This window comes from Bombina bombina, unplaced genomic scaffold (assembly GCF_027579735.1).
Source record: "Bombina bombina isolate aBomBom1 unplaced genomic scaffold, aBomBom1.pri scaffold_1061, whole genome shotgun sequence".
NCBI lineage: Eukaryota > Metazoa > Chordata > Amphibia > Anura > Bombinatoridae > Bombina > Bombina bombina.
The window spans coordinates 61,710-86,059 of record NW_026512098.1 but is presented as its reverse complement, the minus strand read 5'-3'; the positions used below and the strand labels follow the sequence as shown (position 1 = coordinate 86,059).

The following is a 24,350-nucleotide window of genomic DNA, read 5'->3' as shown; positions in this document are numbered from 1 at the left end:
GCATGTGTGTGTATCATTTACATGAAGCAGAGGGTGAGAAAGAAGGAAACAGAAGGTGTGTGTGTACTATTGACATTAATCAAAATTGAAAGAGAAGAGAGGGCATGTGTGTGTATCATTTACATGAAGCAGCGGGTGAGAGAGAAGGGAAGAGAGGGCATGTGTGTGTATCATTTACATGAAGCAGAGAGGACGAGAGAGGGAAGAGAGGGCATGTGTGTGTAACATTTACATGAAGCAGAGGGTGAGAGTGAAGAGAAGAGAGGACATGTGTGTGTATCATTTACATGAAGCAGAGGGTGAGAGAGAAGGGAAGAGAGGACATGTGTGTGTATCGTTTACATGAAGCAGAGGGTGAGAGAGAAGGGAAGAGAGGGCATGTGTGTGTATCTTTTACATGAAGCAGAGGGTGAGAGAGAAGGAAGAGAGGGCATGTGTGTGTGTATCGTTTACATGAAGCAGAGGGTGAGAGAGAAGGAAGAGAGGGCATGTGGGTGTGTATCATTTACATGAAGCAGAGGGTGAGAGAGAAGGAAGAGAGGACATGTGTGTGTATCATTTACATGAAGCAGAAAGGACGAGAGAGGGAAGAGAGGGCATGTGTGTGTAACATTTACATGAAGCAGAGGGTGAGAGTGAAGAGAAGAGAGGACATGTGTGTGTATCATTTACATGAAGCAGAGGGTGAGAGAGAAGGGAAGAGAGGGCATGTGTGTGTATCGTTTACATGAAGCAGAGGGTGAGAGAGAAGGGAAGAGAGGGCATGTGTGTGTATCGTTTACATGAAGCAGAGGGTGAGAGAGAAGGGAAGAGAGGGCATGTGTGTGTATCATTCACATGAAGCAGAGTGTGAGAGAGGGCATGTGTGTGTGCCATTTACATGACGCAGAGGGTGAGAGAGGGCATGTGTGTGTGTGCAATTTATATGAAGCAGAGGGTGAGAGTGAAGAGAAGAGAGGGCATGTGTGTGTATCATTTACATGAAGCAGAGGGTAAGAGAGAAGGAAGAGAGGACATGTGTGTGTGCCATTTACATGACGCAGAGGGTGAGAGAGAAGAGAAGAGAGGGCATGTGTGTGTATCATTCACATGAAGCAGAGTGTGAGAGAGGGCATGTGTGTGTGCCATTTATATGAAGCAGAGGGTGAGAGTGAAGAGAAGAGAGGGCATGTGTGTGTATCATTTACATGAAGCAGAGGGTGAGAGAGCGCATGTGTGTGTATCATTTACATGAAGCAGAGGGTGAGAGTGAAGAGAAGAGAGGGCATGTGTGTGTATCATTTACATGAAGCAGAGGGTGAGATTGAAGAGAATAGAGGGCATGTGTGTGTACTATTCACATGAAGCAGAGGGTGAGAGAGAAGAGAGGGCATGTGTGTGTATCATTTACATGAAGCCGAGGGTGAGAGAGGGCATGTGTGTGTATCATTTACATGAAGCAGAGGGTGAGAGTGAAGAGAAGAGAGGGCATGTGTGTGTATCATTTACATGAAGCAGAGGGTGAGATTGAAGAGAATAGAGGGCATGTGTGTGTACTATTCACATGAAGCAGAGGGTGAGAGAGAAGGGAAGAGAATAGAGGGCATGTGTGTGTACTATTCACATGAAGCAGAGGGTGAGAGAGTAGGGAAGAGAGGGCATGTGTGTGTGTACCATTTACATGAAGCAGAGGGTGAGAGAGAAGAGAAGAGAGGGCATGTGTGTGTATCATTTACATGAAGCAGAGGGTGAGAGAGAAGGGAAGAGAGGGCATGTGTGTATGTCATTTACATGAAGCAGAGGGTGAGAGAGAAGGGAAGAAAGGGCATGTGTGTGTACTATTCACATGAAGTAGAGTGTGAGAGAGAAGGAAGAGAGGGCATGTGTGTGTATCATTTACATGAAGCAGAGGGTGAGAGAGAAGGAAGAGAGGGCATGTGTGTGTATCATTTACATGAAGCAGAGGGTGAGAAAGAAGGAAACAGAAGGTGTGTGTGTACTATTGACATTAATCAAAATTGAAAGAGAAGAGAGGGCATGTGTGTGTATCATTTACATGAAGCAGCGGGTGAGAGAGAAGGGAAGAGAGGGCATGTGTGTGTATCATTTACATGAAGCAGAGAGGACGAGAGAGGGAAGAGAGGGCATGTGTGTGTAACATTTACATGAAGCAGAGGGTGAGAGTGAAGAGAAGAGAGGACATGTGTGTGTATCATTTACATGAAGCAGAGGGTGAGAGAGAAGGGAAGAGAGGGCATGTGTGTGTATCGTTTACATGAAGCAGAGGGTGAGAGAGAAGGGAAGAGAGGGCATGTGTGTGTATCGTTTACATGAAGCAGAGGGTGAGAGAGAAGGAAGAGAGGGCATGTGTGTGTGTATCGTTTACATGAAGCAGAGGGTGAGAGAGAAGGAAGAGAGGGCATGTGGGTGTGTATCATTTACATGAAGCAGAGGGTGAGAGAGAAGGAAGAGAGGACATGTGTGTGTATCATTTACATGAAGCAGAAAGGACGAGAGAGGGAAGAGAGGGCATGTGTGTGTAACATTTACATGAAGCAGAGGGTGAGAGTGAAGAGAAGAGAGGACATGTGTGTGTATCATTTACATGAAGCAGAGGGTGAGAGAGAAGGGAAGAGAGGGCATGTGTGTGTATCGTTTACATGAAGCAGAGGGTGAGAGAGAAGGGAAGAGAGGGCATGTGTGTGTATCGTTTACATGAAGCAGAGGGTGAGAGAGAAGGAAGAGAGGGCATGTGTGTGTGTATCGTTTACATGAAGCAGAGGGTGAGAGAGAAGGAAGAGAGGGCATGTGGGTGTGTATCATTTACATGAAGCAGAGGGTGAGAGAGAAGGAAGAGAGGACATGTGTGTGTATCATTTACATGAAGCAGAGAGGACGAGAGAGGGAAGAGAGGGCATGTGTGTGTAACATTTACATGAAGCAGAGGGTGAGAGTGAAGAGAAGAGAGGGCATGTGTGTGTATCATTTACATGAAGCAGAGGGTGAGAGAGAAGGGAAGAGAGGGCATGTGTGTGTGTATCGTTTACATGAAGCAGAGGGTGATAGAGAAGGGAAGAGAGGGCATGTGTGTGTATCATTTACATGAAGCAGAGGGTGAGAGAGAAGGGAAGAGAGGACACATGTGTGTATCATTTACATGAAGCAGAGGGTGAGAGAGAAGGGAAGAGAGGGCATGTGTGTGTATCATTTACATGAAGCAGAGGGTGAGAGAGAAGGGAAGAGAGGGCATGTGTGTTTACTATTTACATGAAGTAGAGAGGACGAGAGAGGGAAGAGAGGGCGTGTGTGTACTATTTACATGAAGCAGAGAGTGAGAGAGAAGGAAAGAGAGGGCATGTGTGTGCACTATTTACATGAAGCAGAGGGTGAGAAAGAAGGAAGAGAGGGCGTGTGTGTGCACTATTTACATGAAGCAGAGGGTGAGAAAGAAGGAAGAGAGGGCGTGTGTGTGCACTATTTACATGAAGCAGAGGGTGAGAAAGAAGGAAGAGAGGGCGTGTGTGTGCACTATTTACATGAAGCAGAGGGTGAGTGAAAAGAAGAGAGGGCATGTGTGTGTACTATTTACATGAAGCAGAGGGTGAGAAAGAAGGAAGAGAGGGCATGTGTGTGCACTATTTACATGAAGCAGAGGGTGAGAGAGAAGAGAGGGTGTGTGTGTGTGTGTCATTTACATGAAGCAGAGGGTGAGAGAGAAGGGAAGAGAGGGCATGTGTGTGTATCATTTACATGAAGCAGAGGGTGAGAGAGAAGGGAAGAGAGGGCATGTGTGTGTATCGTTTACATGAAGCAGAGGGTGAGAGAGAAGGGAAGAGAGGGCATGTGTGTGTATCGTTTACATGAAGCAGAGGGTGAGAGAGAAGGAAGAGAGGGCATGTGTGTGTATCGTTTACATGAAGCAGAGGGTGAGAGAGAAGGAAGAGAGGGCATGTGTGTGTGTATCATTTACATGAAGCAGAGGGTGAGAGAGAAGGGAAGAGAGGGCATGTGTGTGTATCGTTTACATGAAGCAGAGGGTGAGAGAGAAGGGAAGAGAGGGCATGTGTGTGTATCTTTTACATGAAGCAGAGGGTGAGAGAGAAGGAAGAGAGGGCATGTGTGTGTATCGTTTACATGAAGCAGAGGGTGAGAGAGAAGGAAGAGAGGGCATGTGTGTGTGTATCATTTACATGAAGCAGAGGGTGAGAGAGAAGGAAGAGAGGACATGTGTGTGTAACATTTACATGAAGCAGAGGGTGAGAGTGAAGAGAAGAGAGGGCATGTGTGTGTATCATTTACATGAAGCAGAAAGGACGAGAGAGAAGGGAAGAGAGGGCATGTGTGTGTATCGTTTACATGAAGCAGAGGGTGAGAGTGAAGAGAAGAGAGGACATGTGTGTGTATCATTTACATGAAGCAGAGGGTGAGAGAGAAGGGAAGAGAGGGCATGTGTGTGTATCGTTTACATGAAGCAGAGGGTGAGAGAGAAGGGAAGAGAGGGCATGTGTGTGTATCGTTTACATGAAGCAGAGGGTGAGAGAGAAGGAAGAGAGGGCATGTGTGTGTGTATCGTTTACATGAAGCAGAGGGTGAGAGAGAAGGAAGAGAGGGCATGTGGGTGTGTATCATTTACATGAAGCAGAGGGTGAGAGAGAAGGAAGAGAGGACATGTGTGTGTATCATTTACATGAAGCAGAGAGGACGAGAGAGGGAAGAGAGGGCATGTGTGTGTAACATTTACATGAAGCAGAGGGTGAGAGTGAAGAGAAGAGAGGGCATGTGTGTGTATCATTTACATGAAGCAGAGGGTGAGAGAGAAGGGAAGAGAGGGCATGTGTGTGTGTATCGTTTACATGAAGCAGAGGGTGATAGAGAAGGGAAGAGAGGGCATGTGTGTGTATCATTTACATGAAGCAGAGGGTGAGAGAGAAGGGAAGAGAGGACACATGTGTGTATCATTTACATGAAGCAGAGGGTGAGAGAGAAGGGAAGAGAGGGCATGTGTGTGTATCATTTACATGAAGCAGAGGGTGAGAGAGAAGGGAAGAGAGGGCATGTGTGTTTACTATTTACATGAAGTAGAGAGGACGAGAGAGGGAAGAGAGGGCGTGTGTGTACTATTTACATGAAGCAGAGAGTGAGAGAGAAGGAAAGAGAGGGCATGTGTGTGCACTATTTACATGAAGCAGAGGGTGAGAAAGAAGGAAGAGAGGGCGTGTGTGTGCACTATTTACATGAAGCAGAGGGTGAGAAAGAAGGAAGAGAGGGCGTGTGTGTGCACTATTTACATGAAGCAGAGGGTGAGAAAGAAGGAAGAGAGGGCGTGTGTGTGCACTATTTACATGAAGCAGAGGGTGAGTGAAAAGAAGAGAGGGCATGTGTGTGTACTATTTACATGAAGCAGAGGGTGAGAAAGAAGGAAGAGAGGGCATGTGTGTGCACTATTTACATGAAGCAGAGGGTGAGAGAGAAGAGAGGGTGTGTGTGTGTGTGTGTCATTTACATGAAGCAGAGGGTGAGAGAGAAGGGAAGAGAGGGCATGTGTGTGTATCATTTACATGAAGCAGAGGGTGAGAGAGAAGGGAAGAGAGGGCATGTGTGTGTATCGTTTACATGAAGCAGAGGGTGAGAGAGAAGGGAAGAGAGGGCATGTGTGTGTATCGTTTACATGAAGCAGAGGGTGAGAGAGAAGGAAGAGAGGGCATGTGTGTGTATCATTTACATGAAGAAGAGGGTGAGAGAGAAGGAAGAGAGGGCATGTGTGTGTGTATCATTTACATGAAGCAGAGGGTGAGAGAGAAGGGAAGAGAGGGCATGTGTGTGTATCGTTTACATGAAGCAGAGGGTGAGAGAGAAGGGAAGAGAGGGCATGTGTGTGTATCATTTACATGAAGCAGAGGGTGAGAGAGAAGGAAGAGAGGGCATGTGTGTGTATCGTTTACATGAAGCAGAGGGTGAGAGAGAAGGAAGAGAGGGCATGTGTGTGTGTATCATTTACATGAAGCAGAGGGTGAGAGAGAAGGAAGAGAGGACATGTGTGTGTAACATTTACATGAAGCAGAGGGTGAGAGTGAAGAGAAGAGAGGGCATGTGTGTGTATCATTTACATGAAGCAGAGGGTGAGAGAGAAGGGAAGAGAGGGCATGTGTGTGTATCGTTTACATGAAGCAGAGGGTGAGAGTGAAGAGAAGAGAGGACATGTGTGTGTATCATTTACATGAAGCAGAGGGTGAGAGAGAAGGGAAGAGAGGGCATGTGTGTGTATCGTTTACATGAAGCAGAGGGTGAGAGAGAAGGGAAGAGAGGGCATGTGTGTGTATCGTTTACATGAAGCAGAGGGTGAGAGAGAAGGAAGAGAGGGCATGTGTGTGTATCGTTTACATGAAGCAGAGGGTGAGAGAGAAGGAAGAGAGGGCATGTGGGTGTGTATCATTTACATGAAGCAGAGGGTGAGAGAGAAGGAAGAGAGGACATGTGTGTGTATCATTTACATGAAGCAGAGAGGACGAGAGAGGGAAGAGAGGGCATGTGTGTGTAACATTTACATGAAGCAGAGGGTGAGAGTGAAGAGAAGAGAGGGCATGTGTGTGTATCATTTACATGAAGCAGAGGGTGAGAGAGAAGGGAAGAGAGGGCATGTGTGTGTGTATCGTTTACATGAAGCAGAGGGTGATAGAGAAGGGAAGAGAGGGCATGTGTGTGTATCATTTACATGAAGCAGAGGGTGAGAGAGAAGGGAAGAGAGGACACATGTGTGTATCATTTACATGAAGCAGAGGGTGAGAGAGAAGGGAAGAGAGGGCATGTGTGTGTATCGTTTACATGAAGCAGAGGGTGAGAGAGAAGGGAAGAGAGGGCATGTGTGTGTATCGTTTACATGAAGCAGAGGGTGAGAGAGAAGGGAAGAGAGGGCATGTGTGTGTATCGTTTACATGAAGCAGAGGGTGAGAGAGAAGGAAGAGAGGGCATGTGTGTGTATCGTTTACATGAAGCAGAGGGTGAGAGAGAAGGAAGAGAGGGCATGTGTGTGTGTATCATTTACATGAAGCAGAGGGTGAGAGAGAAGGGAAGAGAGGGCATGTGTGTGTATCGTTTACATGAAGCAGAGGGTGAGAGAGAAGGGAAGAGAGGGCATGTGTGTGTATCGTTTACATGAAGCAGAGGGTGAGAGAGAAGGAAGAGAGGGCATGTGTGTGTATCGTTTACATGAAGCAGAGGGTGAGAGAGAAGGAAAAGAGGGCATGTGTGTGTGTATCATTTACATGAAGCAGAGGGTGAGAGAGAAGGAAGAGAGGACATGTGTGTGTAACATTTACATGAAGTAGAGGGTGAGAGTGAAGAGAAGAGAGGGCATGTGTGTGTATCATTTACATGAAGCAGAGGGTGAGAGAGAAGGGAAGAGAGGACATGTGTGTGTATCATTTACATGAAGCAGAGGGTGAGAGAGAAGGAAGAGAGGACATGTGTGTGTATCATTTACATGAAGCAGAGGGTGAGAGAGAAGGAAGAGAGGACATGTGTGTGTATCATTTACATGAAGCAGAGGGTGAGAGAGAAGGGAAGAGAGGGCATGTGTGTGTACTATTTACATGAAGTAGAGAGGACGAGAGAGGGAAGAGAGGGAATGTGTGTGTACTATTTACATGAAGCAGAGGGTGAGAGAGAAGGGAAGAGAGGGAATGTGTGTGTACTATTTACATGAAGCAGAGAGTGAGAGAGAAGGGAAGAGAGGGAATGTGTGTGTACTATTTACATGAAGCAGAGGGTGAGAGAGAAGGGAAGAGAGGGGGCATGTGTGTGTACTATTTACATGAAGCAGAGGGTGAGAGAGAAGGGAAGAGAGGGGGCATGTGTGTGCACTATTTACATGAAGCAGAGGATGAGAGAGAAGGAAGAGAGGGCATGTGTGTGTATCATTTACATGAAGCAGAGGGTAAGAGAGAAGGAAGAGAGGGCATGTGTGTGTATCATTTACATGAAACAGAGGGTGAGATTGAAGAGAATAGAGGGCATGTGTGTGTACTATTCACATGAAGCAGAGGGTGAGAGAGAAGGGAAGAGAATAGAGGGCATGTGTGTGTACTATTCACATGAAGCAGAGGGTGAGAGAGAAGGGAAGAGAGGGCATGTGTGTGTGTACCATTTACATGAAGCAGAGGGTGAGAGAGAAGAGAAGAGAGGGTGTGTGTGTCATTTACATGAAGCAGAGGGTGAGAGAGAAGGGAAGAGAGGGCATGTGTGTATGTCCTTTACATGAAGCAGAGGGTGAGAGAGAAGGGAAGAGAGGGCATGTGTGTGTACTATTCACATGAAGTAGAGGGTGAGAGAGAAGGAAGAGAGGGCATGTGTGTGTATCATTTACATGAAGCAGATGGTGAGAAAGAAGGAAACAGAAGGTGTGTGTGTACTATTGACATTAATCAAAATTGAAAGAGAAGAGAGGGCATGTGTGTGTATCATTTACATGAAGCAGAGGGTGAGAGAGAAGGAAGAGAGGGCATGTGTGTGTGTATCATTTACATGAAGCAGAGGGTGAGAGAGAAGGGAAGAGACGGCATGTGTGTGTGCCATTTACATGAAGCAGAGAGGACAAAAGAGGGAAGAGAGGGCATGTGTGTGTACCATTTACATAAAGCAGAGGGTGAGAGTGAAGAGAAGAGAGGGCATGTGTGTGTATCATTTACATGAAGCAGAGGGTGAGAGAGAAGGGAAGAGAGGGCATGTGTGTGTATCATTTACATGAAGCGGAGGGTGAGATTGAAGAGAATAGAGGGAATGTGTGTGTACTATTCACATGAAGCAGAGGGTGAGAGAGAAGGGAAGAGAATAGAGGGCATGTGTGTGTACTATTCACATGAAGCAGAGGGTGAGAGAGAAGGGAAGAGAGGGCGTGTGTGTGTACTATTCACATGAAGCAGAGGGTGAGAGTGAAGAGAAGAGAGGGCATGTGTGTGTATCATTTACATGAAGCAGAGGGTGAGATTGAAGAAAATAGAGGGCATGTGTGTGTACTATTCACATGAAGCAGAGGGTGAGAGAGAAGGGAAGAGAATAGAGGGCATGTGTGTGTACTATTCACATGAAGCAGAGGGTGAGAGAGAAGGGAAGAGAGGGCGTGTGTGTGTGTACCATTTACATGAAGCAGAGGGTGAGAGAGAAGAGAAGAGAGGGCATGTGTGTGTGTGTTATTTAAATGAAGCAGAGGGTGAGAGAGAAGGGAAGATAGGGTGTGTGTGTGTGTCATTTACATGAAGTAGAGGGTGACAGAGAAGGAAGAGAGGGCATGTGTGTGTATCATTTACATGAAGCAGAGAGGACGAGAGACGGAAGAGAGGGCATGTGTGTGTAACATTTACATGAAGCAGAGGGTGAGAGTGAAGAGAAGAGAGGGCATGTGTGTGTATCATTTACATGAAGCAGAGGGTGAGAGAGAAGGGAAGAGAGGGCATGTGTGTGTATCGTTTACATGAAGCAGAGGGTGAGAGAGAAGGGAAGAGAGGGCATGTGTGTGTATCTTTTACATGAAGCAGAGGGTGAGAGAGAAGGAAGAGAGGGCATGTGTGTGTATCGTTTACATGAAGCAGAGGGTGAGAGAGAAGGAAGAGAGGGCATGTGTGTGTGTATCATTTACATGAAGCAGAGGGTGAGAGAGAAGGGAAGAGAGGGCATGTGTGTGTATCGTTTACATGAAGCAGAGGGTGAGAGAGAAGGTGTTACGGTTGCCTCCAGGCTGGCTGGAAGTTGGACCGTAGAAAAGGATGCTCCTAGCGCTCACCAAAGAATCATCAGCACCATAGTCAGCAATCCCTGTAGTGATATTAGCTGAAGCTGTCCCCTACAAACATGAGTCAAAGCTGCAAGTTAGAGGGACAGAAAATAGGTCTGATGTGCTGGAGCACACAGCCTGCTTTTATTCAGGTTACATGCAAACAGGACACTCTCAGGGGGAGGCATAAAATCCCCCATCACACATTTGATATTAGATAGAGAGACACTCCCTTTGACAGGCCACAACATTTACTTCAGCAGATAACATTACACACAATAAAACAATGCAGTCCACCTTATCAATACTAGTCTGATTAGACAATGGGAAAGTTGATCACTAAACCTAATTAGAGCTAATCCCAGCAGACTTGTATTTAGAATAGGTTTCTTGAAGCTGAACAAAATTTAACTCTTAATGGCACACAATGAAACTGAACCAAGTGGGAGAAAGCCAGGGACAAGTCATTTCACAGGTCTGGGGACATAGTCTTAAAGGGGCATTGTTCATCAAAGTCACAATATGTCCCCAGATGGTTCTTAAAGGGCCACACACACCCAACAAAAGTCAATATGTCCTCAGGGGCACAATCTTCCAGGGGCCATAGTCATGTGGAAGGAGGCTGGCAAATAGGCTTCTCCAAAATCCAGGGAAGCAGGGCAATTTTTCATTTAAAGGGCCAGTTACAAACAGCAGTTTGTAACATATCTCCCCTTTTGGAGGGAGACTAACCAGGCACCTGACCTTCTGCCGGTCAGTGCCCAAGTTAGTCTCGCAACCCACCCACAAATAATCGCTAGCAGCAAAGTAGCCCCCCCACAATACGTAGTACTGGCCTGTAAGTTCCAGGTTGCAGGATGAAAGTGCAGCATCCTCGGCCTTCCTGGCGCAGCTGGGCAAATAGCTGATGGTACTTGGGGGGCAGAGGCCAGCGGCACTCTGCCCTGGTGCCAGCGCTTCTGCTGGGGTGAGGGGTTTGCAGGTCAGTTCTGTAACAAGGACAAGGTCTGTAGGGCAGAGGCCAGCAGCGCTCTGTCCTGATGCCAGCTCTTCTGCTGGGGGAATTGGGGCATAGTCCTGCCCGGTGGCAAAGGGAACGTGGGGGTCAGTGGGGCCCAACATCTCCACTGTTAACCCTGGGCCCAAGTTAGGAGTTAGCTGGGGAGGGGGAGATTGGCTTACCTCCTCCTCCTGATACTCCGGCGGCCGTTGGGAAGGGAGGTCGATGCTCTCCGCTTCCTGTGGAACATGCTGCGGCTGGGGAGAGAGACCGGTTGTCTCCTCTCCCTGGAAGGCACACTCCGGCTGGGGAGGGAGGTCGATGCTCTCCCCTCCCTGTAGCTGGGTCTGTCGCTGGGGATCTGGGCCGCCTGCCCAGCATCCCTGTAGGGCCGGTAGAGAGACTGCGGTCCCATCTCCACCTGCCTGCTGGGGGTCCTCCCAGGACCAGTCTATGAGGCCTGCTGCCTCTGGTATCTCTGGCTGGGGAAGGAGACTGGTTGTCTCTTCCCTCTGCACGGTATACTGCCGCTGGGGAGGGAGGTCGCTGCTCTCCTCTCCCTGTAACTCCGGCTGCCGCTGGGGAGGGAGGTCGTTGCTCTCCGCTCCCTGTGACTCACTTTCTCGCTGGAGACCAGGTGTCCAGACCCTCAAACTCCACAGTTGGCGCTCAAAGGCTCGTGCCGCTTTGTTCTCCGTATCCAATTCCCGGATGATGCGACTGACTACCTCCTGCGCAGGGTCTGGACCATATCGGACTAGCCGCCTCTTTACCTCTGGAGCGAAATCCGCGCCCTCATAGCGACGGATCAGGTTGAGGTGCTCTTCACAGGGTTCTGACCAGTGTCTTGTCAGCTCCATGCTGCTGTAGGTAGGGATGCTGCGCAGTGGCTAGCGTTGCCCTCAATAACTCTCCTACGATACCAGTGCTGTTGTGGTGCTGCTCCTTGCGCTAGGACGCTAATCCCACCGCTGCCGCCAAATGTTACGGTTGCCTCCAGGCTGGCTGGAAGTTGGACCGTAGAAAAGGATGCTCCTAGCGCTCACCAAAGAATCATCAGCACCATAGTCAGCAATCCCTGTAGTGATATTAGCTGAAGCTGTCCCCTACAAACATGAGTCAAAGCTGCAAGTTAGAGGGACAGAAAATAGGTCTGATGTGCTGGAGCACACAGCCTGCTTTTATTCAGGTTACATGCAAACAGGACACTCTCAGGGGGAGGCATAAAATCCCCCATCACACATTTGATATTAGATAGAGAGACACTCCCTTTGACAGGCCACAACATTTACTTCAGCAGATAACATTACACACAATAAAACAATGCAGTCCACCTTATCAATACTAGTCTGATTAGACAATGGGAAAGTTGATCACTAAACCTAATTAGAGCTAATCCCAGCAGACTTGTATTTAGAATAGGTTTCTTGAAGCTGAACAAAATTTAACTCTTAATGGCACACAATGAAACTGAACCAAGTGGGAGAAAGCCAGGGACAAGTCATTTCACAGGTCTGGGGACATAGTCTTAAAGGGGCATTGTTCATCAAAGTCACAATATGTCCCCAGATGGTTCTTAAAGGGCCACACACACCCAACAAAAGTCAATATGTCCTCAGGGGCACAATCTTCCAGGGGCCATAGTCATGTGGAAGGAGGCTGGCAAATAGGCTTCTCCAAAATCCAGGGAAGCAGGGCAATTTTTCATTTAAAGGGCCAGTTACAAACAGCAGTTTGTAACAGAAGGGAAGAGAGGGCATGTGTGTGTATCGTTTACATGAAGCAGATGGTGAGAAAGAAGGAAACAGAAGGTGTGTGTGTACTATTGACATTAATCAAAATTGAAAGAGAAGAGAGGGCATGTGTGTGTATCATTTACATGAAGCAGAGGGTGAGAGAGAAGGAAGAGAGGGCATGTGTGTGTGTATCATTTACATGAAGCAGAGGGTGAGAGAGAAGGGAAGAGACGGCATGTGTGTGTGCCATTTACATGAAGCAGAGAGGACAAAAGAGGGAAGAGAGGGCATGTGTGTGTACCATTTACATAAAGCAGAGGGTGAGAGTGAAGAGAAGAGAGGGCATGTGTGTGTATCATTTACATGAAGCAGAGGGTGAGAGAGAAGGGAAGAGAGGGCATGTGTGTGTATCATTTACATGAAGCGGAGGGTGAGATTGAAGAGAATAGAGGGAATGTGTGTGTACTATTCACATGAAGCAGAGGGTGAGAGAGAAGGGAAGAGAATAGAGGGCATGTGTGTGTACTATTCACATGAAGCAGAGGGTGAGAGAGAAGGGAAGAGAGGGCGTGTGTGTGTACCATTTACATGAAGCAGAGGGTGAGAGTGAAGAGAAGAGAGGGCATGTGTGTGTATCATTTACATGAAGCAGAGGGTGAGAGTGAAGAAAATAGAGGGCATGTGTGTGTACTATTCACATGAAGCAGAGGGTGAGAGAGAAGGGAAGAGAATAGAGGGCATGTGTGTGTACTATTCACATGAAGCAGAGGGTGAGAGAGAAGGGAAGAGAGGGCGTGTGTGTGTGTACCATTTACATGAAGCAGAGGGTGAGAGAGAAGAGAAGAGAGGGCATGTGTGTGTGTGTTATTTAAATGAAGCAGAGGGTGAGAGAGAAGGGAAGATAGGGTGTGTGTGTGTGTCATTTACATGAAGTAGAGGGTGACAGAGAAGGAAGAGAGGGCATGTGTGTGTATCATTTACATGAAGCAGAGAGGACGAGAGACGGAAGAGAGGGCATGTGTGTGTAACATTTACATGAAGCAGAGCGTGAGAGTGAAGAGAAGAGAGGGCATGTGTGTGTATCATTTACATGAAGCAGAGGGTGAGAGAGAAGGGAAGAGAGGGCATGTGTGTGTATCGTTTACATGAAGCAGAGGGTGAGAGAGAAGGGAAGAGAGGGCATGTGTGTGTATCGTTTACATGAAGCAGAGGGTGAGAGAGAAGGAAGAGAGGGCATGTGTGTGTATCGTTTACATGAAGCAGAGGGTGAGAGAGAAGGAAGAGAGGGCATGTGTGTGTGTATCATTTACATGAAGCAGAGGGTGAGAGAGAAGGGAAGAGAGGGCATGTGTGTGTATCGTTTACATGAAGCAGAGGGTGAGAGAGAAGGTGTTACGGTTGCCTCCAGGCTGGCTGGAAGTTGGACCGTAGAAAAGGATGCTCCTAGCGCTCACCAAAGAATCATCAGCACCATAGTCAGCAATCCCTGTAGTGATATTAGCTGAAGCTGTCCCCTACAAACATGAGTCAAAGCTGCAAGTTAGAGGGACAGAAAATAGGTCTGATGTGCTGGAGCACACAGCCTGCTTTTATTCAGGTTACATGCAAACAGGACACTCTCAGGGGGAGGCATAAAATCCCCCATCACACATTTGATATTAGATAGAGAGACACTCCCTTTGACAGGCCACAACATTTACTTCAGCAGATAACATTACACACAATAAAACAATGCAGTCCACCTTATCAATACTAGTCTGATTAGACAATGGGAAAGTTGATCACTAAACCTAATTAGAGCTAATCCCAGCAGACTTGTATTTAGAATAGGTTTCTTGAAGCTGAACAAAATTTAACTCTTAATGGCACACAATGAAACTGAACCAAGTGGGAGAAAGCCAGGGACAAGTCATTTCACAGGTCTGGGGACATAGTCTTAAAGGGGCATTGTTCATCAAAGTCACAATATGTCCCCAGATGGTTCTTAAAGGGCCACACACACCCAACAAAAGTCAATATGTCCTCAGGGGCACAATCTTCCAGGGGCCATAGTCATGTGGAAGGAGGCTGGCAAATAGGCTTCTCCAAAATCCAGGGAAGCAGGGCAATTTTTCATTTAAAGGGCCAGTTACAAACAGCAGTTTGTAACATATCTCCCCTTTTGGAGGGAGACTAACCAGGCACCTGACCTTCTGCCGGTCAGTGCCCAAGTTAGTCTCGCAACCCACCCACAAATAATCGCTAGCAGCAAAGTAGCCCCCCCACAATACGTAGTACTGGCCTGTAAGTTCCAGGTTGCAGGATGAAAGTGCAGCATCCTCGGCCTTCCTGGCGCAGCTGGGCAAATAGCTGATGGTACTTGGGGGGCAGAGGCCAGCGGCACTCTGCCCTGGTGCCAGCGCTTCTGCTGGGGTGAGGGGTTTGCAGGTCAGTTCTGTAACAAGGACAAGGTCTGTAGGGCAGAGGCCAGCAGCGCTCTGTCCTGATGCCAGCTCTTCTGCTGGGGGAATTGGGGCATAGTCCTGCCCGGTGGCAAAGGGAACGTGGGGGTCAGTGGGGCCCAACATCTCCACTGTTAACCCTGGGCCCAAGTTAGGAGTTAGCTGGGGAGGGGGAGATTGGCTTACCTCCTCCTCCTGATACTCCGGCGGCCGTTGGGAAGGGAGGTCGATGCTCTCCGCTTCCTGTGGAACATGCTGCGGCTGGGGAGAGAGACCGGTTGTCTCCTCTCCCTGGAAGGCACACTCCGGCTGGGGAGGGAGGTCGATGCTCTCCCCTCCCTGTAGCTGGGTCTGTCGCTGGGGATCTGGGCCGCCTGCCCAGCATCCCTGTAGGGCCGGTAGAGAGACTGCGGTCCCATCTCCACCTGCCTGCTGGGGGTCCTCCCAGGACCAGTCTATGAGGCCTGCTGCCTCTGGTATCTCTGGCTGGGGAAGGAGACTGGTTGTCTCTTCCCTCTGCACGGTATACTGCCGCTGGGGAGGGAGGTCGCTGCTCTCCTCTCCCTGTAACTCCGGCTGCCGCTGGGGAGGGAGGTCGTTGCTCTCCGCTCCCTGTGACTCACTTTCTCGCTGGAGACCAGGTGTCCAGACCCTCAAACTCCACAGTTGGCGCTCAAAGGCTCGTGCCGCTTTGTTCTCCGTATCCAATTCCCGGATGATGCGACTGACTACCTCCTGCGCAGGGTCTGGACCATATCGGACTAGCCGCCTCTTTACCTCTGGAGCGAAATCCGCGCCCTCATAGCGACGGATCAGGTTGAGGTGCTCTTCACAGGGTTCTGACCAGTGTCTTGTCAGCTCCATGCTGCTGTAGGTAGGGATGCTGCGCAGTGGCTAGCGTTGCCCTCAATAACTCTCCTACGATACCAGTGCTGTTGTGGTGCTGCTCCTTGCGCTAGGACGCTAATCCCACCGCTGCCGCCAAATGTTACGGTTGCCTCCAGGCTGGCTGGAAGTTGGACCGTAGAAAAGGATGCTCCTAGCGCTCACCAAAGAATCATCAGCACCATAGTCAGCAATCCCTGTAGTGATATTAGCTGAAGCTGTCCCCTACAAACATGAGTCAAAGCTGCAAGTTAGAGGGACAGAAAATAGGTCTGATGTGCTGGAGCACACAGCCTGCTTTTATTCAGGTTACATGCAAACAGGACACTCTCAGGGGGAGGCATAAAATCCCCCATCACACATTTGATATTAGATAGAGAGACACTCCCTTTGACAGGCCACAACATTTACTTCAGCAGATAACATTACACACAATAAAACAATGCAGTCCACCTTATCAATACTAGTCTGATTAGACAATGGGAAAGTTGATCACTAAACCTAATTAGAGCTAATCCCAGCAGACTTGTATTTAGAATAGGTTTCTTGAAGCTGAACAAAATTTAACTCTTAATGGCACACAATGAAACTGAACCAAGTGGGAGAAAGCCAGGGACAAGTCATTTCACAGGTCTGGGGACATAGTCTTAAAGGGGCATTGTTCATCAAAGTCACAATATGTCCCCAGATGGTTCTTAAAGGGCCACACACACCCAACAAAAGTCAATATGTCCTCAGGGGCACAATCTTCCAGGGGCCATAGTCATGTGGAAGGAGGCTGGCAAATAGGCTTCTCCAAAATCCAGGGAAGCAGGGCAATTTTTCATTTAAAGGGCCAGTTACAAACAGCAGTTTGTAACAGAAGGGAAGAGAGGGCATGTGTGTGTATCGTTTACATGAAGCAGAGGGTGAGAGAGAAGGAAGAGAGGGCATGTGTGTGTATCGTTTACATGAAGCAGAGGGTGAGAGAGAAGGAAGAGAGGGCATGTGTGTGTGTGTATCATTTACATGAAGCAGAGGGTGAGAGAGAAGGAAGAGAGGACATGTGTGTGTAACATTTACATGAAGCAGAGGGTGAGAGTGAAGAGAAGAGAGGGCATGTGTGTGTATCATTTACATGAAGCAGAGGGTGAGAGAGAAGGGAAGAGAGGGCATGTGTGTGTATCGTTTACATGAAGCAGAGGGTGAGAGAGAAGGGAAGAGAGGGCATGTGTGTGTATCGTTTACATGAAGCAGAGGGTGAGAGAGAAGGAAGAGAGGGCATGTGTGTGTATCATTTACATGAAGCAGAGGGTGAGAGAGAAGGAAGAGAGGACATGTGTGTGTATCATTTACATGAAGCAGAGGGTGAGAGAGAAGGGAAGAGAGGGCATGTGTGTGTACTATTTACATGAAGTAGAGAGGACGAGAGAGGGAAGAGAGGGAATGTGTGTGTACTATTTACATGAAGCAGAGGGTGAGAGAGAAGGGAAGAGAGGGAATGTGTGTGTACTATTTACATGAAGCAGAGAGTGAGAGAGAAGGGAAGAGAGGGCATGTGTGTGTACTATTTACATGAAGCAGAGGGTGAGAGAGAAGGGAAGAGAGGGGGCATGTGTGTGTACTATTTACATGAAGCAGAGGGTGAGAGAGAAGGGAAGAGAGGGGGCATGTGTGTGCACTATTTACATGAAGCAGAGGATGAGAGAGAAGGAAGAGAGGGCATGTGTGTGTATCATTTACATGAAGCAGAGGGTAAGAGAGAAGGAAGAGAGGGCATGTGTGTGTATCATTTACATGAATCAGAGGGTGAGATTGAAGAGAATAGAGGGCATGTGTGTGTACTATTCACATGAAGCAGAGGGTGAGAGAGAAGGGAAGAGAATAGAGGGCATGTGTGTGTACTATTCACATGAAGCAGAGGGTGAGAGAGAAGGGAAGAGAGGGCATGTGTGTGTGTACCATTTACATGAAGCAGAGGGTGAGAGAGAAGAGAAGAGAGGGTGTGTGTGTCATTTACATGAAGCAGAGGGTGAGAGAGAAGGGAAGAGAGGGCATGTGTGTATGTCCTTTACATGAAGCAGAGGGTGAGAGAGAAGGGAAGAGAGGGCATGTGTGTGTACTATTCACATGAAGTAGAGGGTGAGAGAGAAGGAAGAGAGGGCATGTGTGTGTATCATTTACATGAAGCAGATGGTGAGAAAGAAGGAAACAGAAGGTGTGTGTGTACTATTGACATTAATCAAAATTGAAAGAGAAGAGAGGGCATGTGTGTGTATCATTTACATGAAGCAGAGGGTGAGAGAGAAGGAAGAGAGGGCATGTGTGTGTGTATCATTTACATGAAGCAGAGGGTGAGAGAGAAGGGAAGAGACGGCATGTGTGTGTACCATTTACATAAAGCAGAGGGTGAGAGTGAAGAGAAGAGAGGGCATGTGTGTGTATCATTTACATGAAGCAGAGGGTGAGAGAGAAGGGAAGAGAGGGCATGTGTGTGTATCATTTACATGAAGCGGAGGGTGAGATTGAAGAGAATAGAGGGAATGTGTGTGTACTATTCACATGAAGCAGAGGGTGAGAGAGAAGGGAAGAGAATAGAGGGCATGTGTGTGTACTATTCACATGAAGCAGAGGGTGAGAGAGAAGGGAAGAGAGGGCGTGTGTGTGTACCATTTACATGAAGTAGAGGGTGAGAGTGAAGAGAAGAGAGGGCATGTGTGTGTATCATTTACATGAAGCAGAGGGTGAGATTGAAGAAAATAGAGGGCATGTGTGTGTACTATTCACATGAAGCAGAGGGTGAGAGAGAAGGGAAGAGAATAGAGGGCATGTGTGTGTACTATTCACATGAAGCAGAGGGTGAGAGAGAAGGGAAGAGAGGGCGTGTGTGTGTGTACCATTTACATGAAGCAGAGAGTGAGAGAGAAGGGAAGAGAGGGCATGTGTGTGTACTATTCACATGAAGTAGAGGGTGAGAGAGAAGGAAGAGAGGGCATGTGTGTGTACTATTCACATGAAGTAGAGGGTGAGAGAGAAGGAAGAGAGGGCATGTGTGTGTATCATTTACATGAAGAAGATGGTGAGAAAGAAGGAAACAGAAGGTGTGTGTGTACTATTGACATTAATCAAAATTGAAAGAGAAGAGAGGGCATGTGTGTGTATCATTTACATGAAGCAGAGGGTGAGAGAGAAGGAAGAGAGGGCATGTGTGTGTGCCATTTACATGAATCAGAGAGGACAAGAGAGGGAAGAGAGGGCATGTGTGTGTACCATTTACATAAAGCAGAGGGTGAGAGAGAAGAGAAGAGAGGGCATGTGTGTGTGTGTCATTTACATGAAGTAGAGGGTGACAGAGAAGGAAGAGAGGGCATGTGTGTGTATCATTTACATGAAGCAGATGGTGAGAAAGAAGGAAACAAAAAGGTGTGTGTGTACTATTGACATTAATCAAAATTGAAAGAGAAGAGAGGGCATGTGTGTGTATCATTTACATGAATCAGAGGGTGAGATTGAAGAGAATAGAGGGCATGTGTGTGTACTATTCACATGAAGCAGAGGGTGAGAGAGAAGGGAAGAGAATAGAGGGCATGTGTGTGTACTATTCACATGAAGCAGAGGGTGAGAGAGAAGGGAAGAGAGGGCATGTGTGTGTGTACCATTTACATGAAGCAGAGGGTGAGAGAGAGAAGAGAAGAGAGTGTGTGTGTGTGTGTGTGTGTCATTTACACGAAGCAGAGGGTGAGAGAGAAGGGAAGAGAGGGCATGTGTTTATGTCATTTACATGAAGCAGAGGGTGAGAGAGAAGGGAAGAGAGGGCATGTGTGTGTACTATTCACATGAAGTAGAGGGTGAGAGAGAAGGAAGAGAGGGCATGTGTGTGTATCATTTACATGAAGAAGATGGTGAGAAAGAAGGAAACAGAAGGTGTGTGTGTACTATTGACATTAATCAAAATTGAAAGAGAAGAGAGGGCGTGTGTGTATCATTTACATGAAGCAGAGGGTGAGAGAGAAGGAAGAGAGGGCATGTGTGTGTGCCATTTACATGAATCAGAGAGGACAAGAGAGGGAAGAGAGGGCATGTGTGTGTACCATTTACATAAAGCAGAGGGTGAGAGTGAAGAGAAGAGAGGACATGTGTGTGTATCATTTACATGAAGCAGAGGGCGAGAGAGAAGGAAGAGAGGGCATGTGTGTGTGTGTGTAGAATTTACATGAAGCAGAGGGTGAGAGTGAAGAGAAGAGAGGGCATGTGTGTGTATCATTTACATGAAGCAGAGGGCGAGAGAGAAGGAAGAGAGGGCATGTGTGTGTATCATTTACATGAAGCAGAGGATGAGAGAGAAGGAAGAGAGGGCATGTGTGTGTATCATTTACATGAAGCGGAGGGTGAGATTGAAGAGAATAGAGGGCATGTGTGTGTACTATTCACATGAAGCAGAGGGTGAGAGAGAAGGGAAGAGAATAGAGGGCATGTGTGTGTACTATTCACATAAAGCAGAGGGTGAGAGAGAAGGGAAGAGAGGGCGTGTGTGTGTGTGTACCATTTACATGAAGCAGAGGGTGAGAGAGAAGAGAAGAGAGGGTGTGTGTGTGTGTCATTTACATGAAGCAGAGGGTGAGAGAGAAGGGAAGAGAGGGCATGTGTGTGTGTCATTTACATGAATCAGAAGGTGAGAGAGAAGGGAAGAGAGGGCATGTGTGTGTATTATTTACATGAAGCAGAGGGTGAGAGAGAAGGGAAGAGAGGGTGTGTGTGTACTATTCACATGAAGCAGAGGGTGAGAGAGAAGGGAAGAGAATAGAGGGCATGTGTGTGTACTATTCACATGAAGCAGAGGGTGAGAGAGAAGGGAAGAGAGGGCGTGTGTGTGTGTGTGTACTATTTACATGAAGCAGAGGGTGAGATAGAAGGGAAGAGAAGGTGTATGTGTGTCATTTACATGAAGCAGAGGGTGAGAGAGAAGGGAAGAGAGGGCGTGTGTGTGTGTGTGTACTATTTACATGAAGCAGAGGGTGAGATAGAAGGGAAGAGAAGGTGTATGTGTATCATTTAAATGAAGCAGAGGGTGAGAGAGAAGGGAAGATAGGGTGTGTGTGTGTCATTTACATGAAGCAGAAGATGAGAGAGAAGGAAGAGAGGGCATGTGTGTGTATCATTTACATGAAGCAGAGGGTGACAGAGAAGGAAGAGAGGGCATGTGTGTGCATCATTTACATGAAGCAGATGGTGAGAAAGAAGGAAACAAAAAGGTGTGTGTGTACTATTGACATTAATCAAAATTGAAAGAGAAGAGAGGGCATGTGTGTGTATCATTTACATGAAGCAGAGGGTGAGAGAGAAGGGAAGAGAGGGCATGTGTGTGTATTATTTACATGAAGCAGAGGGTGAGAGAGAAGAGAAGAGAGGGCATGTGTGTGTATCATTTACATGAATCAGAGGGTGAGATTGAAGAGAATAGAGGGCATGTGTGTGTACTATTCACATGAAGCAGAGGGTGAGAGAGAAGGGAAGAGAATAGAGGGCATGTGTGTGTACTATTCACATGAAGCAGAGGGTGAGAGAGAAGGGAAGAGAGGGCATGTGTGTGTGTACCATTTACATGAAGAAGAGGGTGAGAGAGAGAAGAGAAGAGAGGGTGTGTGTGTGTGTGTCATTTACATGAAGCAGAGGGTGAGAGAGAAGGGAAGAGAGGGCATATGTGTATGTCATTTACATGAAGCAGAGGGTGAGAGAGAAGGGAAGAGAGGGCATGTGTGTGTACTATTCACATGAAGTAGAGGGTGAGAGAGAAGGAAGAGAGGGCATGTGTGTGTATCATTTACATGAAGCAGATGGTGAGAAAGAAGGAAACAGAGGGCATGTGTGTGTACTATTCACATGAAGTAGAGGGTGAGAGAGAAGGAAGAGAGGGCATGTGTGTGTATCATTTACATGAAGCAGATGGTGAGAAAGAAGGAAACAGAAGGTGTGTGTGTACTATTGACATTAATCAAAATTGAAAGAGAAGAGAGGGCATGTGTGTGTATCATTTACATGAAGCAGAGGGTGAGAGAGAAGGAAGAGAGGGCATGTGTGTGTATCATTTACATGAAGCAGAGGGTGAGAGAGAAGGGAAGAGAGGGCATGTGTGTGTATCATTTACATGAAGCAGAGGGTGAGAGAGAAGGGAAGAGAGGGCATGTGTGTGTGCCATTTACATGAAGCAGAGAGGACAAGAGAGGGAAGAGAGGGCATGTGTGTGTACCATTTACATAAAGCAGAGGGTGAGAGTGAAGAGAAGAGAGGGCATGTGTGTGTATCATTTATATGAAGCAGAGGGTGAGAGAGAAGGGAAGAGAGGGCATGTGTGTGTACCATTTATATGAAGCAGAGGGTGAGAGAGAAGGGAAGAGAGGGCATGTGTGTGTATCATTTACATGAAGCAGAGGGTGAGAGAGAAGGGAAGAGAGGGCATGTGTGTGTATCATTTACATGAAGCAGAGGATAAGAGAGAAGGGAAGAGAGGGCATGTGTGTGTGTATCATTTACATGAAGCAGAGGGTGAGAGAGAAGGGAAGAGAGGGCATGTGTGTGTATCATTTACATGACGCAGAGGATGAGAGAGAAGGAAGAGATGGCATGTGTGTGTATCATTTACATGAAGCGGAGGGTGAGATTGAAGAGAATAGAGGGCATGTGTGTGTACTATTCACATGAAGCAGAGGGTGAGAGAGAAGGGAAGAGAGGGCATGTGTGTGTACCATTTACATGAAGCAGAGAGTGAGAGTGAAGAGAAGAGAGGGCATGTTTGTGTATCATTTACATGAAGCAGAGGGTGAGATTGAAGAGAATAGAGGGCATGTGTGTGTACTATTCACATGAAGCAGAGGGTGAGAGAGAAGGGAAGAGAATAGAGGGCATGTGTGTGTACTATTCACATGAAGCAGAGGGTGAGAGAGAAGGGAAGAGAGGGCGTGTGTGTGTACCATTTACATGAAGCAGAGGGTGAGAGAGAAGAGAAGAGAGGGTGTGTGTGTGTGTCATTTACATGAAGCAGAGGGTGAGAGAGAAGGAAACAAAAAGGTGTGTGTGTACTATTGACATTAATCAAAATTGAAAGAGAAGAGAGGGCATGTGTGTGTATCATTTACATGAAGCAGAGGGTGAGAGAGAAGGAAGAGAGGGCATGTGTGTGTATCATTTACATGAAGCAGAGGGTAAGAGAGAGAAGAGAGGGCATGTGTGTGTACTATTTACATGAAGCAGAGGATGAGAGAGAAGGAAGAGAGGGCATGTGTGTGTATCATTTACATGAAGCAGAGGGTGAGAGAGAAGGAAGAGAGGGCATGTGTGTGTATCATTTACATGAAGCAGAGGGTGAGAGAGAAGGGAAGAGAGGGCATGTGTGTGTATCATTTACATGAAGCAGAGGGTGAGAAAGAAGGAAACAGAAGGTGTGTGTGTACTATTGATATTAATCAAAATTGAAAGAGAAGAGAGGGCATGTGTGTGTATCATTTACATGAAGCAGAGAGGACAAGAGAGGGAAGAGAGGGCATGTGTGTGTACCATTTACATGAAGCAGAGGGTGAGAGTGAAGAGAAGAGAGGGCATGTGTGTGTATCATTTACATGAAGCAGAGGGTGAGATTGAAGAGAATAGAGGGCATGTGTGTGTACTATTCACATGAAGCAGAGGGTGAGAGAGAAGGGAAGAGATTAGAGGGCATGTGTGTGTACTATTCACATGAAGCAGAGGGTGAGAGAGAAGGGAAGAGAAGGTGTATGTGTACCATTTACATGAAGCAGAGGGTGAGAGTGAAGAGAATAGAGAGCATGTGTGTGTGTGTACTATTCACATGAAGCAGAGGGTGAGAGTGAAGAGAATAGAGAGCATGTGTGTGTATCATTTACATGAAGCAGAGGGTGAGAGAGAAGGAAGAGAGGGCATGTGTGTGTACTATTTACATGAAGCAGAGAATGAGAGAGAAGGGAAGAGAGGGCATGTGTGTGTATAATTTACATGAAGCAGAGGGTGAGATTGAAGAGAATAGAGGGCATGTGTGTGTACTATTCACATGAAGCAGAGGGTGAGAGAGAAGGGAAGAGATTAGAGGGCACGTGTGTGTACTATTCACATGAAGCAGAGGGTGAGAGAGAAGGGAAGAGAAGGTGTATGTGTACCATTTACATGAAGCAGAGGGTGAGAGTGAAGAGAATAGAGAGCATGTGTGTGTGTGTACTATTCACATGAAGCAGAGGGTGAGAGTGAAGAGAATAGAGAGCATGTGTGTGTGTGTACTATTCACATGAAGCAGAGGGTGAGAGAGAAGAAAAGACAAGGTAGGAGTGTGAACCAAATAGAATTTATTATTACAATCTGTCTGTACTGAGGCTCATCATTAACATAGGGGGAAAACATTTCAGAATCTGAGTTTTCTAACTGTGAATCATATATCATAGATCACTCACTTGCAGAGACATCTGATGGCTGAATATTCTGTAGGTCTCCTTGTGCTCCTGTGTATAGATTTTCATCACTGTGACCTGTTAGATCTAATAAAGAATACAATTAGTTTTATG

At 47.1% G+C, this 24,350-nt stretch overlaps 1 protein-coding gene across 1 annotated transcript in view; it reads right to left on the bottom strand.

Annotated features, from left to right (window-relative positions):
* LOC128644125 (gastrula zinc finger protein XlCGF66.1-like) overlaps window positions 1-24,350 on the bottom strand; it is a gene marked incomplete at its 3' end in the record, with an annotated part of 53,969 nt that overhangs the window by 11,498 nt on the left and 18,121 nt on the right. The window contains exon 5 of the mRNA XM_053696837.1: window positions 24,240-24,323. Coding sequence (XP_053552812.1) covers window positions 24,240-24,323 — 84 coding nt within the window. The remainder of the gene's footprint in view (window positions 1-24,239; window positions 24,324-24,350) is intronic.